This window comes from Cetorhinus maximus, chromosome 12 (genome assembly GCF_964194155.1).
Source record: "Cetorhinus maximus chromosome 12, sCetMax3.hap1.1, whole genome shotgun sequence".
Classification (NCBI taxonomy): domain Eukaryota; kingdom Metazoa; phylum Chordata; class Chondrichthyes; order Lamniformes; family Cetorhinidae; genus Cetorhinus; species Cetorhinus maximus.
Genome location: NC_135890.1, coordinates 14,557,720 through 14,575,370, shown reverse-complemented (window position 1 = coordinate 14,575,370; position 17,651 = coordinate 14,557,720). Strand labels below are relative to the sequence as shown.

Here is a 17,651-nt window from a genome sequence, read left to right as displayed (position 1 = left end):
ACCATGTTGGGTGGGCAGTTAAAATGGAGCCACTGACCTCTCCCACTATGTGTCCCCTTGGCTACAGGGGGTGGAGAGAGGAAGGGAGCATTCAGTGTTCCCAATCCCAAGTGCCATTGGATAAGCCCCTGCCGGAAAGAAGGAACCTGTGGGCAATGTGGAACATCCTGAACTGTGATGCTGTCATTGGCCAAATAGCCTGTCCCTGCTATCTTTGCTCACATGCGAAGAGTAGCCCATGAGCAGGGTTTCAGGTAGGACTGAAATCCTCCCACCATCATCCACAACCAGGAGAGGAAACAAAAACTTACATTTATATAGTGCCTTGTACAACCACAGGACGTCCCCAGGCACTTTGCAGCCAATGAGGTCCTTTTGAGGTGTAGTCATTATCGTAATGTAAGAAACATGACTACCGTTTTGCGCACAGCAATCACCCACAAACAGCAATATGATAATGAGATTTTGTGTTGGAATGGGGAAAGAGCCGGAGTTGTGGGGGAGGTTGGGGTGGGGGGGGGTGGGGTGGGGGTTGCTGGGGTGGTGGTGGGGCCGTGTGTGGGACTAATGGGTTAGCTCTTTCAAAGACCCGAAGCAGGCATGATGGGTCAAATGGCCTCCTCCTGTGCAGGGCTGTTGCCCTGCGAAGCCCACCAGTTCCTGAGGGGCGAACAAGAGCCCAGTGCACACAAAGAGATCAGTAGCTGCAAGCAATGCTGTAAGGGTATGGAGCAGTTGAAGATGACCATCTATACAATTTCCTAAATTGGTTGTAAATAGCCTGCAAGATTATAGAGCGGTATTAAATTTGACACAATTGAAAGACACAGTTCCTCCCAGTTGGCTTTCCCCAATGGAACTCCCTGCAGCAGCCGGGACACAGAAGCCGAGGACTGTAATTGGCCCTGAATCGGAACCAATGACAAATTGACTATTATTAAGTACAGAACATTTTATCTGAGAAAATGACAGACGCATGATAAAGAAAGAGAAAAAGAAACCAGCGACTGCCTTTATTTACAGAAACTGTTTTTGTAAAATCATCCCTGCTGAATTATAATTTTTAAAAAGCCTCCAAATTGGGGAAGACGCCCTTCATTTTCAGTTTACAATCAGAATTTTTGTGGCAATTTTCTTCTGTGGTTGCTGGTGCCGGAAATGAGGGCACTTCCTCATGATCCTGCTATCAGGGGCGAGCAGCCTCTAGGTCAGGTACAGAGAGTAAAACCTTCCTCAGCCCCAATCTCAGGAGAGCTTCCCTTGCTTGACCAATATCAGTGCAGCCCTCTTCACACCAGACATCCCATTGCCTGGCTGAGCAGGAGACGCTGTTATTCTTTAGATTGTCAATGGGTGCCAAATTAAGAGTGTCTTTCCGTTGTGAATTTGTGTCCAGTGGGAATGGGGTTGAGACTGTCAACCTCATCTGATTGGATAGTGATTATTTTACTGGACTCAAAATCCAGTGTTTTCAAATCCTACCGTGTGGGCAATTGGAGAATTTTGAATTCAGATTTAGTTTCTATTACAGATCTGGATTTAAAAAGCTAGTGTCCGTAAAAGTATCCATGATGCTATTGTCTAAACATTCAACTGGTTCATTCATGTCCTTGAGGGAAAGCGGCCTGATCTCCCTACCTGGTCTGGCCGAAATGTGACTGCAGACCCACAATCAATGAGGTTGACTCTTAACTGCCCCCTGAAGTGGCTGCGCCAGCCACTCTAGGGCAATTCTGGATGGGCAATAAATGCTTGTCATGCCGTGTCCCAAGAATGAAGATGCTTCTTTTAAATTCTTGCAAGAATTTAAAACACCTTGGGTATTTTGCTATGTTAAAGAAGCTATATAAATGCAAATTATTGTTGTTAGCAAGTGTGCCAGCAACCTGCCGGTACCTGGACCAAATTGCTGTTCTGCATCCACGCACCCGGAGAGGGTGAACGTTGGCTTGTCTGAGGACGGCCATTACACCTGAACTCAACCCAGCTGTCGCCTGACTTCGACAAGCCTGCAGGAGTCACCAGCTGGTGATTGGGAGTGGGAAAACTCCCCTTTCCCCTGATGTCCCCACCTTAACCACAAGCTCCTTGAGAGCATCGATGGTTACCCTGTGAATGGATGGGTTGAGACTGGGTACCCTCGTCACAGACCCTGCCTGGGACCCTCCAGGGTCAGCAGAGCGCAGTTCTGCATTGAGCCACTGGAGGCAGGATTTGTTTTGGTTGAAGGCATAAAAATATAGAAAAGATACACCGTAGAGGAGGCCATTCAGATTGTCGTCTCTGTGTTGGATCTTCGAAAAAGCAGTGGTGCTTAGTCCACAGCCCCTTGCTTTTGATCCGTAACTCTAAGCTCCTCGTCCTCAAATTCCTGCCCAACTTCCTTTTAAAATAATTTATTGAGTCAGCTCTCTCCACCTTTTCAGGTACTTGTACCTTTTCTGGTAGAGTGTTCCAGATCCCAACGATTCTCTGAGCCTGAAGTGTGATTATGTTCTGTTGAAATCAGCACTATCCATTTTCAAATAAACATGCTGCCACTGCCCAGCTGTCTTGTTGTATTAAGTAGATTTCATTAGTTCTATGTTTGTGCTGATGGATGCAGTTTGATGTAAGCTCTGGCATCTAGTATCTGTGTAGAGTGTGTCCCAGGCATTTATGGATTGGTCCAAGTTCATCACTGATGCAGTGCCTGGACATGATTGTGTTTCCATATATTCCAAACTTTACATCCCCTATATTGCTGCAGTATGTGTTAACCTGTTCTGTTCACCCCACTGTAACCTCTGCCGAGAGAGGCAGGCTTTATTTCAAGTGCAATTGCATTGATACCCCTGAAGCTGCTACATAACAGGAAGCAAATGGCATGGGTACCTCCTGGCTGCCTTTGCATTGAAACCAATTCCTTGCTCATTTGTCCCACATTATAACTCACTTCTGTTCCATCATTATCAATATTGCTGGAATCCATTTATAATCTAAACTCCCATCTAGAGGCAGGCGAGCTGGCAATGTCCTAATTCACTCACCGTAGAGATGAAGGAAATGATGCTTCTATTACTGTGTGATTACTGTTTCTTAATGGTGAAGATTTCTGCACTCATTCCCCATTGTTTAGTCCATTAGGAGCAGTATAGTGCACCTCACGGCTCAATGGAAACTGGCAGAGCAAGTCACAAATCACTTCCGTAGCCAGCTGTGGATCGACTGAATCTCTACTTGTCCTTGGTGTTCAAATGATTACTTTCAGACAAAAGCCTCTCTGTATCACAATGTGTTCCACTCGCTGTTGTCCCGAAGTCCTGACTTAGGCTTGTGGTACCATGGGTGCTGCCCACTCTGAGCATACCTCGAGCTTATTGGCCATTCTTAACCTCTAAATGGCCCCTCGGGGCCAGGGAGAGAAGTCATGGGCCCTGGTGCTTGTCCTGTTTCTGGGCCCCTTATTCCCTCTCCCCTTTAACCCTCCCCCTCAGTCATGCATGTTATTTTTTCCCCCTTTCACAATTCACCAAACAATCACAGAAACGCCCTCGTGAAATGATAATGCCCATTGTTGGCATCTGGGTACAAATGTCACATATGCAGCATGGGTCATTAATATTAAGAGCAGCAACGATATAATGCAATGTTAGTTTATATGTGCCCTAAAGGTGATCTCACCACGACTATTAGTCAAAACAGCATCGTGCAATATTGTTATTTTGTCAGGAAAATATCCCATTAGTTATTTATAACACTGTGCAGATGATAACTGATTTTGGTGACTGCCTCATTAACATGTTCTGCACATTGCACCATATGTACATGTTGACCATAAATTCATAGTTGGGAGAAAGATTCTATACTTGCAACCAAGATTGCAAGAAAACTTTTCCACTTTTGTTTTACATATTTTGACTTCCTGTTCTGTGTAGAAAAGAAAGACCATCTCCATACTGCAGTTCGCATTGTTTCATTGCTGGAGAGCTGTAGAAAGGAGAGAGGGAGGGGAGGGGGGAGGAGAGGCGATGGTCCCATTCGTTTGCTGCTGCTTAAGCTCCCTCTTCCCTCCCCAACCACACTGACACAGCACTCACTCACCCCGCTCAAGATAGCTCCACATCACTGGGAGCAAAGTTCCAGTTCCCTTGGAGTGGCTTGTGCTGCGGATGTGGACAACAGCCGGGGTCTGGCCTGGTGCAAGTCTGAGTGACAGCTCCCCTGGCCTGCTCTAGCCTTGTTACTGGCAGAGACTCCCTCCTGTTCTTTCATTTCTGTCCCTTCTCTTTGGCCCCCTGGAAGATGTCATCACGAATCGTTCAGTGCAGCTGAAAGACTCCTGCGTGGTAGCAGAGTGGGAACAGCCAGAATAACTGCTCCAGTTCCTCCAATCGCAGGTTCCCTCTCTGCCACCTTTGCTGCTCCTCCAATCAAAGATTCTGTTTCTGGAGAAGCATCAAGAGCAGGAGGGAGGGAACCTGTGATTGGAGAAGCTGGAGCAATGACTAACTTGAGCATTGAATGCACAGTCTTGTCTTGTCTTGTTAGTTTCCACAATAGATTGTATTCAAGGGAAGCAACTTCAAGGGAAGATAACATGAGAGTTGAAAACAAAGCCATCAGCAGTATACTCACACCTGCAGATCTGTTCATACATTATAATTTATTCATTTCTTTTTCATACATAAAATGAAATGCATTGCTAGATGACCTTTATAGACCAATCAGCGTGAGGGAGAGAGGAACAGACAGCACCACGCGTAGCCGCTGGAAAACCAGCTTGGCAAGCAAATCACCAGAATTCAAAGAATGAAAGGAAGAACTTGCATTTATCTAGCGTGGTAGAGACAGAATCTGAGATTGGAGGAGCAGCTCTGTCTTTCCTGTGCCTACTGTTCCCTCAATCATTGTTCTGCTGTCAGTTCCTGCTCTCAGCAGCTGATAATGATTTTTTTTTTAAAAAAGAAAACCTGTTAGTTGTTGAGAGTGGGAAGGACCTTTGTGCAGTTTCTTGGTTAAGCGGCTTTATATAAAAAAAAATCAGAGCTTTGCTGCGAACAGGCACAACTGCTACCTTTGGGCAGCATTGTGGTTTTCAGGCGGGTTTTAAAAAAAAATCGGAATCATGAAACTGCCCGAAAGTTGGAAGCAACAGTTCCAACTCGCAGCAACTGTTGGCGCAACTGACAGTGCCCCTTTTTTTTAAAAGTTGGACTTTCAGGCCTAAAGCACAATATGAACTCCATTTATGACAATGAGCCTAGGCCTCCTTTAGCCCAGATGACTCATCATTCAAAAAATCTGGTACCAGGGAGCAGGAACTGAAGAGGAAAAGATGATGAGCAGGTGTGCATTCCAGATCAGAAAGGAAGAGAGTTCTAAGTCTGTTCAGGTACCCAAGTCACAGACAGGGGCCAGAACCTTTAGGATGATGGGGGCTTGGTCAATGGGGAACACATCCCCGCTGACTCCAAGAGCCCCGCTACCATTTTAAGCTCTAATGAACATTGATTGGCAGTGGACAGGACTTCCGCCCCTCACTCGGGAGGAAGCCCCACCTTGGAGAGCTGCCAGCCAATCAGATTGGCCAGCGACTCTCCAGCCCCTCCAGGAACAGAGGTGCAGTGGCCAAATGAAGCACTGCAAGGAGCTTCCTGAGCCCAAGTCCAAGAGAACCAGAGGAAAAGGTAAGTGTCAGGGTTCAGAGCAGGAAGGGTAGGGAAGGCCTGCGGGGGTCGTGAGGGGTGGGTGATCGGGGTCTTGGGGGACAGGCCGGAGAGGGAGGGGGGATCTGCAGGTCACCGGGCCTAAAAGGGAGGGTGCCCTCAGTTAGAAGGAGGCTCCTGATGGAGGCATCCCTCCCCCTCCCCGCTCACCCCCACCTTCCTGCCCAAGATCTAACTCCCTCCACATTTCCGGCCACTCCCCCCCACCGAGCTGTCATCCACCCACCAGCCCTAAATTGGGGCTGGGCGGGAAACGGCCCTTAAGCGACCATTAAGCGGTCACTTAAGCGCCTTAATTGGGGTAAGGGCGAGTTTCCCATCCGAGGCCCTGCCCACCCCAGCATGAAATTTCTCCGAGGTCGGGCAGGTGGGAACCCAGAGGGAATCCTGTCCCTGCAATTTCATGCTCCGCCCCCTCCACCCCCACCTCAGAACATGCCTGGCGGGGAACCATAAAATTCAACAGAGACGTTGCTAACAATCAAACCACAACAAACCATCATACTGGAATAAAAAATGTTCTGTTTTTTAATAGCTGATTTCTATTTAAACTAATTATGATATAATCTCTGGTCCTGGTTGGGAGGCATTACTAAGCCTGAGAATGTCTGAGAGGAGTAACATCCGTGGATCAAGGGCCAGTAAAGCTGGGTGGCAACTGGGAACATTTGAATAAATAGTTTTTGGGTTTCAGTGTAAAGAACACTCGGTGAGAAAGGAAAGATGGAGGATGGCCAACACCATTTTAATCAATGGTGAATTTGGAGAATACTCTGGGACCATGTTGATCATGGTAAATGCTTTTTGATGCATAATCGAACTTTTTTCATGAACATTCTGAGGTTTAGAAGCTGATCAGATTCATGCCTTAGTCACTGATGGTGCTGCAGTCACTCAGATGGATGTCCCTTTTGTGCTGTAAAATGAGATGTGCGCATTTTGTTGATTGTACATAGAAATATTTGAGTCCCAGAGCTTTAAGCGATAGGTAATGGGCGAATCAAAAGCAAGAAAAGCAGCTAGAAAATAATCAACAGAATCTACTAAATACTTAGGAAAAAATGGACAATCCTGAATTGCCAGTCAAGAGAACCCGCCAATAATTAAGGGAAAATAAAGATGAACTAATTGAATCGCTCAAACATTATTTGTTAGTAACTGAAATTTCTAAGGTCCAAAATAAGGTTTTGAACAATTTTTAAACAAAATTACATATTTCATGATAATATGGTTAAATCTAGTCAGTTTTTAATACCTATAGGGTCAAATTGCCACTGCTGGTAGTATAGTCCCCCTCTGAGTCAGTAGCTGATGAATTTGAGCCCCACTTCAGTGTAATACCAAGGGAGTGCCGCATTATCAGAAATGCCATATTTTGGATGAGATGTCAAACGGAGACTCTGTCTGCTCGTGTGGACATAAAATGTTCAACTATACAGTTTCTAGTGTTCTGCGTAGTATTTCTCCCTCAACCAGCACTACCAAAATCAAATCTTCTGATCAGTCATCCATTTACTATTTGTGCAGTTAATAATTGCCCACCACGTTCACCTGGAACCAGTTCAAAAGTAATGAGTTGGTTATGAAGCATTTTGATACATGTGGATAAAAGCAAAATACTGCGGATGCTGGAGACCTGAAATAAAAACAAAAAATGCTGGAAAAGCTCAGCGGGTCTGGCAGCATCTGTGGAGAGAGAAACAGAGTTAACGTTTCGAGTCCGTATGATCAGCTCTGAAGAAGAGTCTTACGGACTCGAAACGTTAACTCTGTTTCTCTCTCCGCAGATGCTGCCAGACCCGCTGAGCTTTTCCAGCATTTTCTGTTTTTTTTTTTTGCTATTGGTATATGATGACTTGCTTAAGTTATATACAAATGCAAACTATTTTAATTTTTTTCTGCTACTCTTCACCTTAAGGCTTCAGTCTCGCCCAAAGCCATAGACATTGGATTTTTTTGCCTTGAGCTGTAACTCTGCCAGTTGGAGGCAGATTTTACAGTTTGAGTAGTGCTGCTTATAATTACCCAGGATGGTTGAAAAGCAATTAGTGAGCTCAACAGATGCTTCTCTTCAGTTCCTTCGTATCTTTTTGGTTATTTTTCAAATTATTTGATGAAAATCTGTAGCTCCAATTACAAGCACTTTATTTGGGTACTGTTTGTATCAAGTTTATATTAAAAAGAAACAGGATGTTTGTGCGCGAGTGGAATCCACTTCAGACATGTTGGGCTTATACATACCAGTTGTAGCTGTTGTTTGTGTTCAAATTGTAAACAATCTATAAACCTCAAGCTAAGAGGGATAGAGGATCTGATTTGATCCTAACTTGCCCAGGAGGGGGCAGGTTTGGTTTGGATGTTTGTTTTACACCCCTGCCAAATTTACTCTCCAGTGAAGTTATTTAGCTCTGTCATTGACCCCCGTGATGTCCAGGACCAGCTCTGAGCATTTATAAGGTGTTGTTTCAAGCTGCTCCTGACCTTCAGGCAGCTTCGCGGGCTTTTAAAAACAAATCAAAACCACAGAGTTGCCCGAAACAGCAGCACAGCAACTGCCAGCAAAACTGACCCGGCAGTTCTGCTTTTTTGGTTTAAAGCTGGTCATTCAGCTCTGAAGCTCTGGCTACTCAGTCTGGACGATGGGAACTCCATTTGCGACAACGAGCCAGGGGCGCCCCCTAGCTCCCGGGCCCCGTTGTTTTACACCTTGTGCACCCGCCTCTCCCCGGCCCTGGACCCCCCCATCCCCCTCCCCCAACCCCGTCACCCATTGACATTGAGCACCAGAACCCTATTCCACCGCAAACAACGATTATATCCAAGTCCACCTCTGCCCTCGCTCAAAGCCCACACTCGGAAGCAGCAACCCTAGCTTTTCTGTTCTCTGTTATTCATGAGTTATCGATGACACTTTCATTCAGTGCACCGTGAGTCTGTGTGGTGTATATCGACACATTTCCGCCAAGCCACATCCAGGCCTGATCCCAGTCAACTTTCGTGGAATTGTGGAAAGAAAGACAGACTTGCATTTAAATAGCACCTAGTGCAATCTCAGGACAGCCTAAGACGCAGGCACTGAAGTACTTTTGCTCCATAGTCACTGATGTAATGTAGGAAACACAGCAGCCAAATGGTGCGTAGAAAACTCTGACAAACGGAAATGTGGTAATGATCAGAGTATCTTTTCTTTCAGTCATGTTTGTTGAGGGATAAATATTAGCCAGGAAATTGGGGAGAACTCTCTCGTTCTTTGAAATAGAGGCCATAGGAGCATTTAGGTGCACCAGTAATGGGTGCAGGCAGGGACCTTTAACATGTCATCCAAAAAGACGGCACCTCTGAGAGTGGAGCGAGCAGTAAGGAGGAGAGAACCTCTCCACTTACAGGGTGCCCTCTAAAGCATATGACACCGCTGCCTTAATGAGCCTCACAGGAGAATAACAAACACTTTCATAAATAACAAATCAAATATAATGAACTCTTTGGGACCGAGTTGCCACAGCTTCTAATATTTATGGATTAATGTTGTGAGCTCCCTCAGATTTCTTGAAGTATCTTATTGCAGTGAGAGAGCCCGAGTCAATTCCATGTTGTATATGGATTAATCATTGTTTTACACTGTAATCTGTCAGAATTGATATGAAGTTTAACTCGGAAAGGCAAAGTATATTTGAGGCTGTTCTCCTTATTCGCACAGTGAGAGACGTGGCAAAGATCAAGGGGTCCACAGCAAAACAGTCAGCCGTACATTGCCACAATAGCATGCAGGGATTGTCACCAAATTTGGGGCCCTTGTTGACCGTTCTTTGTGACCTGTGGGATGAGCCTTCCGTATTGTTTTTAAAATGGACGTCTTAGTAATAATGACTGGTTAAGATGTATAATGGATTGTGATGCATAATTTACGAGAAGGTCAGGTGGCAGTAGTGGTATGAGATGTCTAGCCACAGGTACTCCCACACCTGAATGTACAGTCGGAGGTGTTAATCTCAGGTCACCTTCATTAATAGGTTTGAATTGCATGCCACTTACAGCTTGTTGCTACAGCCCCTTTGAGCTGCTGCAAGCCTTTATATCCTGCAGCACACCAAAAAAACCCCACATACCGCACAAGTGGGCTCCAAATATAAGACACTTCCGTCTTGTGCTTGAAGCCTACTCGAGGTATGCAAATCATACTGGAAATTACAGTAGGATGAGTGGTCGGGGTGGGGGACCGCGAGGAGGGGTGGGGGGGTCAGGAAGTATCAACCGATCTTGCTTCCAGCAAAAAAAAAAATCACACCCTGTGGAAAATCTAGATTTTATCAAAACAAACACTCCACACCACACCACAGTCACTGAGGAGTCCTGTATCACCCTACAATGCAATACAAGGAGGGAAAAAGTTGAGGGGCAAAAGATAAGGTGTCTTTATGATTGTTTTTTTTTTGCCAGACCTGCAAGGTACACAATTCGACCACTATGATCTGTCAGGCCCCAGCCCTGGCAATCGGTCAGAACCAGCAGACAGATAACACGGAACGTCCCGATGAGTTTGGATTTATCCTGGACAATGTGCAGACGTTGCTGATTTACAACAACACAAACTTCATCTATTACCCCAATCCTGTGTTTGAACCCCTGAGTACCTCGGGAGTTTTGGAACTGAAGCCTGGGTCTCCCATTATCCTGAAGGTAAGAGAGGTCTCGTTTTAAAAAATAAATAAATAATTCTTCATGGGATGTGGGCGTCGCTGGCGGGGCCAGCTTTTATTGCCCATCCCTAATTGCTCTCGAGAAGGTGGTGGTGAATTGCCACCTTGAATGGCTGATAGTCCATCTGGCATAGGTACTCCCATGGTGCTTTTGTAATGTAGCGATTAGATACCACTGAGTGGCTCACTAGGCCGTTTCAGAGGTCAGTTAGAAGTCAACTGTGAGTCTGGAGTCACATGTAAGCCAGACCCCTACCCACCCCACTCCCCAAAGGACATTAGTGAACCAGATGGATTTTTACGACAATCCATTAGTTTCCTGATCAATATTAATAAGACTGGCATTTTTTTCCAGATTTATTTATTAATTGAATTTGAATTCTCCCCAGCTGCTATGGTGGGATTTAAACTCATAACTCTGGAGCATCAGTCTGGGCCTCTGGATTACCAGTCCAGTAACATAACCACTGTGGCGCAAAAGCTTGGTTTGGAACACCAGCGGTGTTGAATATAGAGGGACAGAAGATGAGCTTTGTGCTCTGAATCCTCACTGCAAACCAGACTCATGGCGTCCTCTTCTACATTGCTGTCCGGGCTGGGTATCCCAGCCTAGGTCTTAAAAGCTGATGGATTGTGGGAGGAAGGAAACACTGAGGAAGGTACCTAGGAAAGAAAACTGTGTGGCACAGTGTCCACGTTGTCCAATGGGCTCGGTCCAGCCAGCTGTTGAGACTTAATTTCAATGCAAGGAGGTCGCAAAGTGACAGACTGTACACCCCAGGGAGTTTGAACCTTGGCCTCAATTGTTGTTTTTGTCAAACTCTTTTTTTTTTCTGCTTTGTTTTCTTTTCAAATCACAGGGCCGGAACCTCATCCCTTCCGTTGCCGCTGGTAACATGAAGCTGAATTACACGGTGCTGATTGGAGAGAAACCATGTACCGTTACAGTGTCGGACACTCAGCTCCTTTGCGAGTCTCCAAATCTTACCGGACGGCACAGAGTACTGGTGAGTAGCGGTTTATACTGGCAGAGACTGAATTTTATGGTTTAGATGGTTATTCATGCACCATATCTTGCGATTGAGAGGTATCACCATTTTCTGGTCTGGCGTATTCTGGCCATTAGTGCCATTTCAGTTTATGCGTTTGTTATAATCTCCATTTCTGTTACTGTGCTGCCGTGAAAGCCATCAGATTGAGTAACTGAATCATACAGAGCAAGTAGCCCCCAGATCTGATTCCTCAGCAGAGTCAGGGCAGCAAAGGAACAATCCACATGGTATCAGTGTTGTAAGGCTGGGTGAGGAGCTGGATGGTGTTGGGGAAGTGGCGGGGAACGTTAGCCAGAATTCCCGGCTCCTGATTGACATCCAGAGAGATATTTGGGAATTGGTGCTGAGGTCAGGCTTGGTTGTGAAGTCTCCCAGAATGAAATAGTCTGCTCACTGAATAAGTTCCCACACGGAGAGTGGGTACCTGCGTGAAATGCCGAGGGGCTGGTCCCAGATGACGCCTTTGGTCGAAGTGATGAGAAACCTGCCAACAACATTAAAAAAAAGACCCCGTGAGTTTTTAACCCACGTACGTTCATTGCCCACAAAGTGGGTTGGTGGTGGTGTGCTGGGTGGGAAAGCGAAGGAGGGCTTCAGGCTGCTCGACTCCTGAAGCTTTCTACGCTGAAAACTGTGTGGCACAGTCTCCACATTGCCCACTGGCGGTTGTTGCTTTGTTGTTGCTGAGTGTCTGCTATGCAGCTTGTGTCTTTGTTTTAATGTGAGTTGTTCTTCGAAGCCACCTTTTCCAAATAGAGGGGAGATGCTGAGGTTGGTGTGGTGTCTGGTGAGGAGACACGGATGTGGAAATGGAGGTGGGGGACCAAAAGTTATTTTCTGCTCTGATAGGACAGATGTTGAGAAAGTGTTTCTGCTCGTGTGGCTGACCAGAACTGACCAAGAGGACAAAAATATAACATCGTCACCAATAAACCCAATGGCAAATTCAAGAGAAATTTCTTGACTCAGAGTGTGGTTAGAATATGGAACTCGCTGCCACTTTTGTCCTCCAGGGAGTGGTTGAGGTGAATAGCATTTATGCATTTAAGGGAAATTAAGGAAAAGCACATGAGGGAGAAAGGAATAGAAAGGAGGCAGTGATAGGGTGAGGTGAGATCGGGTGGGAAGAACTCCATGTAGAGCATGAACCATAGCATGGATGACTTGGGCAGAATGGCCTGCTTCTGTGCTGGAAGTTAGTACATAGACTGAAGAACAGTCAGATAGAGAGGCCCAGACAACTAATATCCACACAGACAGAAAGATCTAGGCAGTTCACCACTCTTATACTATAGAGAAATAGAGGTGGATGCAGTGATTGATGGTCAGATAAACTGCCAGAGACAAAGTGGTTAGAATTATTTTTACTGACGGACCCTGAGGTTAAATGCCATCAATTACAGGACATTAAAGGCAACGTTTTTACAGTAATATAATATGATAAATACATTCAATGCTAATTATTTATATAATGGAATAATTCAAGGAACGTTATTAGCTGCAGCAGGATTTTATGACAGTTTCACACAGTGATTGAGTGAGGCAGTAGGAGACAGAAATTTGGTTTACTGAGTGCTATGTTCCCCAAAATGATTTAACAGTGAAAAGTGCATATAACTCTCTGTTATTTGATTGTGCATCTAGTTTCTTTTTGCTTAATATATCTGTATTTCCATTATCCAGCTCTTCCCCTCTGTTTGTCTTTCCATCTCTACCTATCCATTTAGTTATTATAGAATCATTGACCATCATTTCTCTCCTTTGTTTTGCTCACTGCCCACCACAGTTATCCTCCTTGAGGTGGGTCTGTTCCTTGCTGGCCTGTGTTCAAAATAATGAACTGACTTCTTCCCTTCCAGGCGCGGGTGGGAGGCCTGGAGTATTCCCCTGGCACAGTGCACATTTTCCCAGACAGCCCACTGAGCTTCCCGGCCATAATCAGCATCGGAGCGGCAGGGGGTCTTCTCATCATCTTCATTATTGTGGTACTAATCGCCTATAAGAGGAAATCTCGGGAAAGCGATTTGACGCTTAAGAGGCTACAGATGCAGATGGATAACCTGGAGTCGCGGGTAGCCCTGGAATGTAAAGAAGGTAAATTGTGCAGTCGCCTCAACTTTAGACTCTTGCAATGTTCTCAAGAATGCAGCCAACATGGTTGTTCAGTACTCTTGGTCGAAGGCACACTCTGCCATTACGTGGCTGATTGCAAACTAACTATAACACAGCTCCTTCCAACTTTATGAAAAACTCAGGTTGAGCAAAAGGACCATTTAGTGCAAGGAAGTATCCAACAGTGTTCCCCAGGGGTTGGGATAAGGACCACTGTTCATTTTTGATATATATTAATGACCTGCATTTGAATACAAAGGGCATAATTTCAAAGTTTGCAGATACAAAGCTCAGAACTGTAATAACCAATGAGGCAAAGAGTAAAGGACCTCAGGAAGACATAGGCTGGTGAAGCGGGCAAATTCATGGCCGATTAAAGTTAACACAAGGAAGGATAAAGTGATATGCTTTGATAAGAAGAATGAGGAGAGGTAAAATACACTAAATGATGTGGTTTTGATGGGGTGCAGGAACGGACCTGGGGCTGTAAGTGCACCCTCCGAGCATTGAAGGTTAAGAAGAGATTTGACGAGAGTGTTCAGAATCCTGAACAGTTTTGATAAAGGAAATAATGATAAACTGTTTCCATAAACAGAATAATCATTGACGAAAGGACAAAGGACCCATCTCGGCCTCCTCCTGAGGTCCCGAGCATCACAGATGCCAGTCTTCAGCCAATTCAATTCACTCCATGTAATATCAAGAAATGGCTGAATGCACTGGACAGTGCTAAGCCTATGGGCCCTGACAACATCCTGGTAATAGTACTGAAGACTTGTGCTCCAGAACTAGCCATGGCCCTTAGCCAAGCTGTTCCAGTACAGCTACAACACTGGTGTCTACCTGGCAATATGGAAAATTGCCCAGGTGTGTCGAATCCGCAAAAAGCAGGACAAATCCAGCCTGGCCAATTTCTGCCCCATCAGTCTACTCTCAATCATGAGCAAAGTGATGGAAGGTGTCATCAACAGCGCTTTAAGCGGCACTTACACAACAATAACCTGCTCACTGATGCTCAGTTTGGGTTCCACCAGGGCTACACAGTTCCTGACCTCCCTTGGTCCAAACATGGACAAAAGAGTTGAACTCCAGAGAGGAGGTGAGAGTGACTGCCCCTGACATCAAGGCAGCATTTGACCGAATATGGCATCAAGGGCCCCTGGTAAAAGGGCCCCTGGCAAAATTGAAGTTAATGGGAATCAGGGGGAAATCTCTCCACTGGTTGGAGTCATACCTAGCACAAAGGAAGATGGTTGTGGTTGTTGGAGGTCAGTCATCTCAGCTTCAGGACATCACTGCAGGAGTTCCTCAGGGTTGTGCCCTGGGCCCAACCATCTTCAGCTGCTTCATCAATGACCTTCCTTCCATCATAACGTCAGAAGCGGGGATGCTCACCAATGATTGCACAATGTTCAGCATCATTCACAACTCCTCAGATACTGAAGCAATCTGTATCCATATGCAGCAAGATCTGGACAATATTCAGGCTTGGGCTGATAGGTGGAAAGTATCATTCATAGCACACAAGTGCCAGGAGAGGACCATATTCAACCATAGAGTGTAACCATTGCCCCTAAATGACATTCAATGGCATTACCATCATTGAATTCCCTACTAACAGCACCCTGGGGTTACCATTGACCAGAAACTGAACTGGACTATCCATATAAATACTGTGGCTACACCAGCAGGTTAGAGGTTGGCATTTCTGAGGCGAGTCACTTGCTTCCTAACTCCCCAAAGCCTGTCCACCATCTACAAGGCAGGAGTCAGGTGTGTGATGGAATACTCTCCACTTGCCTGGATAAGTGCGGCTCGAACAACATGCAAGAAGCTCGACATCATCCAGGAAAAAGCAGCCTGCACGATTGACACCCCATGCACCAACTTAAATATTCACTTGCTCCACCACCAATGCACAGTGGCAGCAGTGTGTACTGTATAGAAGATGCACTGCAGCAACTCTTCAAGGCTACTTAGGCAGCACCTTCCAAACCCACAACCGCAATAAATGCTGGCCCTTTCGGAGACGTCCACATCCCATGAAAGAATAAGAAAAAATACAGATTAAGGCGATTGACAAACAATCTAGAGGCAACATGAGCGAAGACATTTTGACACAGCAAGTTCTTGGAATATGCTGCCTGAAAGGGTGATGGAAGCAGATTCAGTAAAGACTTTCAAAAAGAAATTGAATAACTACTTGAAGAGCTTACAGTCATTGTGAAAGAACAGGGGAATGCGACCAATTGGATAGCTCTAACAAAGAGCTGGCACAGGCACAATGGGCTGAATGGCCTCTATCTGTGCTGTATCATTCTATGATTTTTATCAAAGATATCCCTATGTTACGCCCGCCTCTTAGTCAGAAGCTCCGGGCTCCAGTCCCACTCCAGAGGGACTTAAAACATGATCTAGACTCACTAGAGGGAGTGCTGCACTGTCGGAGCTGCTGTCTTTCGGATTTGGGCTTAGCCATAAAATTCTTGTTTTCTGCTCTATTTGTCTATCAATAAAGCCAAGGAAACCCATAGGGCCGGATTTCCCCTTGGGTGGGCGCAGCAGGCGGGCACGGGAACGGCCGCAAATCGGATTCTGATCGAGCTCCGACCATAATTTCACACTGGCTGGCCAACTAACATCCTAAGAGCCTCAGAGCTGCTGGGGTGGGGGCGGGAGGAGTGCGAGCGCTGAAGTCTGCGCATGCGCTGGAGTCGGTGGGGAGAGTGTGCACTGAAAACTCCCTGAAGGCACAGAGATGCCTCAGGGAGCTGAAGAATTTTAAAAACAAGAATGAACATTTTCCAAATGATATAAACATGTCCCCACATGTGAATCCATCACATGAAGAGGGAAATGTAAAAAATTATGTTAAAATTTTCTAATTTTTTTGTTTAGTCACCGTCAGAAACCTCATCCTGCCCACGGATGAGGTTTCATACAAAATGCAAAAGGCCGTCCGGCTATTCGCCCGCCCGCCCACCGAATGGTTGAGCGGGCAGCGAGAAACACAACTTAATTAATTGCTCAATGCCCTTCATTGGCCTCTTAATTGTCGGTGGGCACGTGCTGCTGCCTCGCGCACACGCACCCACCGACCGAAAGATCACCAGAGTGCGCGATGATGTCAGGACCCTCGGCCGATACCCTCGCGCGCTATTTCACTCCCGTCCAGGTCGGGCGCGTGCCCGCCCGTGGGACCAAAGGTTCCGTCCATATTTCTTACTGACCGGACTCATCAACTCACCCTGACACGATCGAAGATTAATGGACGCTGGGCACCAGGTCTTTCTGTTCCTGCACTCCAGTGAAAACTGTAAGAAATAGGGTAGAACCAAAAAAGCTGATGTTCATGATCTTTGGCACAGTCCTCCTCAGACTGTAAGAACCTGACGGGTTAGTCTAAAATAAAATAATAATTTCTATTTACTTTTAGTCGACAAGCCATCATTATCCTATCAGCATGTTTCATTGTGGTGTTCATTTCGTTAATGGCTGTGTAATTAATAGGGCTGCCTGTGTTTCTCGCTGAGCCCTTTTAATGCTGAAATGTTTTTCTTTGGCAGCCTTTGCAGAGCTTCAGACTGATATCAATGAGCTGACCAGCGATTTAGACGGTACAGGGATCCCCTTCCTAGATTACCGGGCCTACACCATGCGAGTTCTCTTCCCAGGAATCGAAGACCATCCCGTTCTCCGAGAGTTGGAGGTAAGGGGATACTGGGAAGCAGGAACAAGCAGAGAGTTCAGGCCCGACGGGCCTCCCTAAAAGCCTGGAATTTGGCTTAGGCCCTCTTAGCATTTATACCTGTGTTAGGCAGAGTGAGCTGGAGTGACCTCCTTCTCTGCCGCTATCTTCCACAGTTCTAAATAAGAAACGGGAGAGAGGAGGGAAGAAGGGGGTGGAGGGAAGTGCAGCGAGCAAGAGAGAGGGAGAGAAATGGGGAGATGGGAGCAAAGAGAAATGGGAGGGAGGGAAACGTGAAAGACAAAACGAGACCCAAAAGAGAGATTTGCATTTATCAACTGTCCATCACCATCTCAGGAGGTCCCCAAGGCGCTTTGCAGTCAATGGAGCACTT

The 17,651-nt window shown here is 46.0% G+C and overlaps 1 protein-coding gene across 4 annotated transcripts in view; it reads left to right on the top strand.

The window, feature by feature from the left end:
• The window catches only part of plxna4 (plexin A4), a 675,025-nt gene that overhangs the window by 567,915 nt on the left and 89,459 nt on the right, over positions 1-17,651 (top strand). For all 4 annotated transcript variants that reach the window (XM_078553048.1, XM_078553047.1, XM_078553046.1 and 1 more), the window contains exons 18-21: positions 10,146-10,385; positions 11,266-11,412; positions 13,317-13,551; positions 17,136-17,278. In XM_078553048.1, the coding sequence (XP_078409174.1) occupies positions 10,146-10,385; positions 11,266-11,412; positions 13,317-13,551; positions 17,136-17,278 (765 nt within the window). The remainder of the gene's footprint in view (positions 1-10,145; positions 10,386-11,265; positions 11,413-13,316; positions 13,552-17,135; positions 17,279-17,651) is intronic.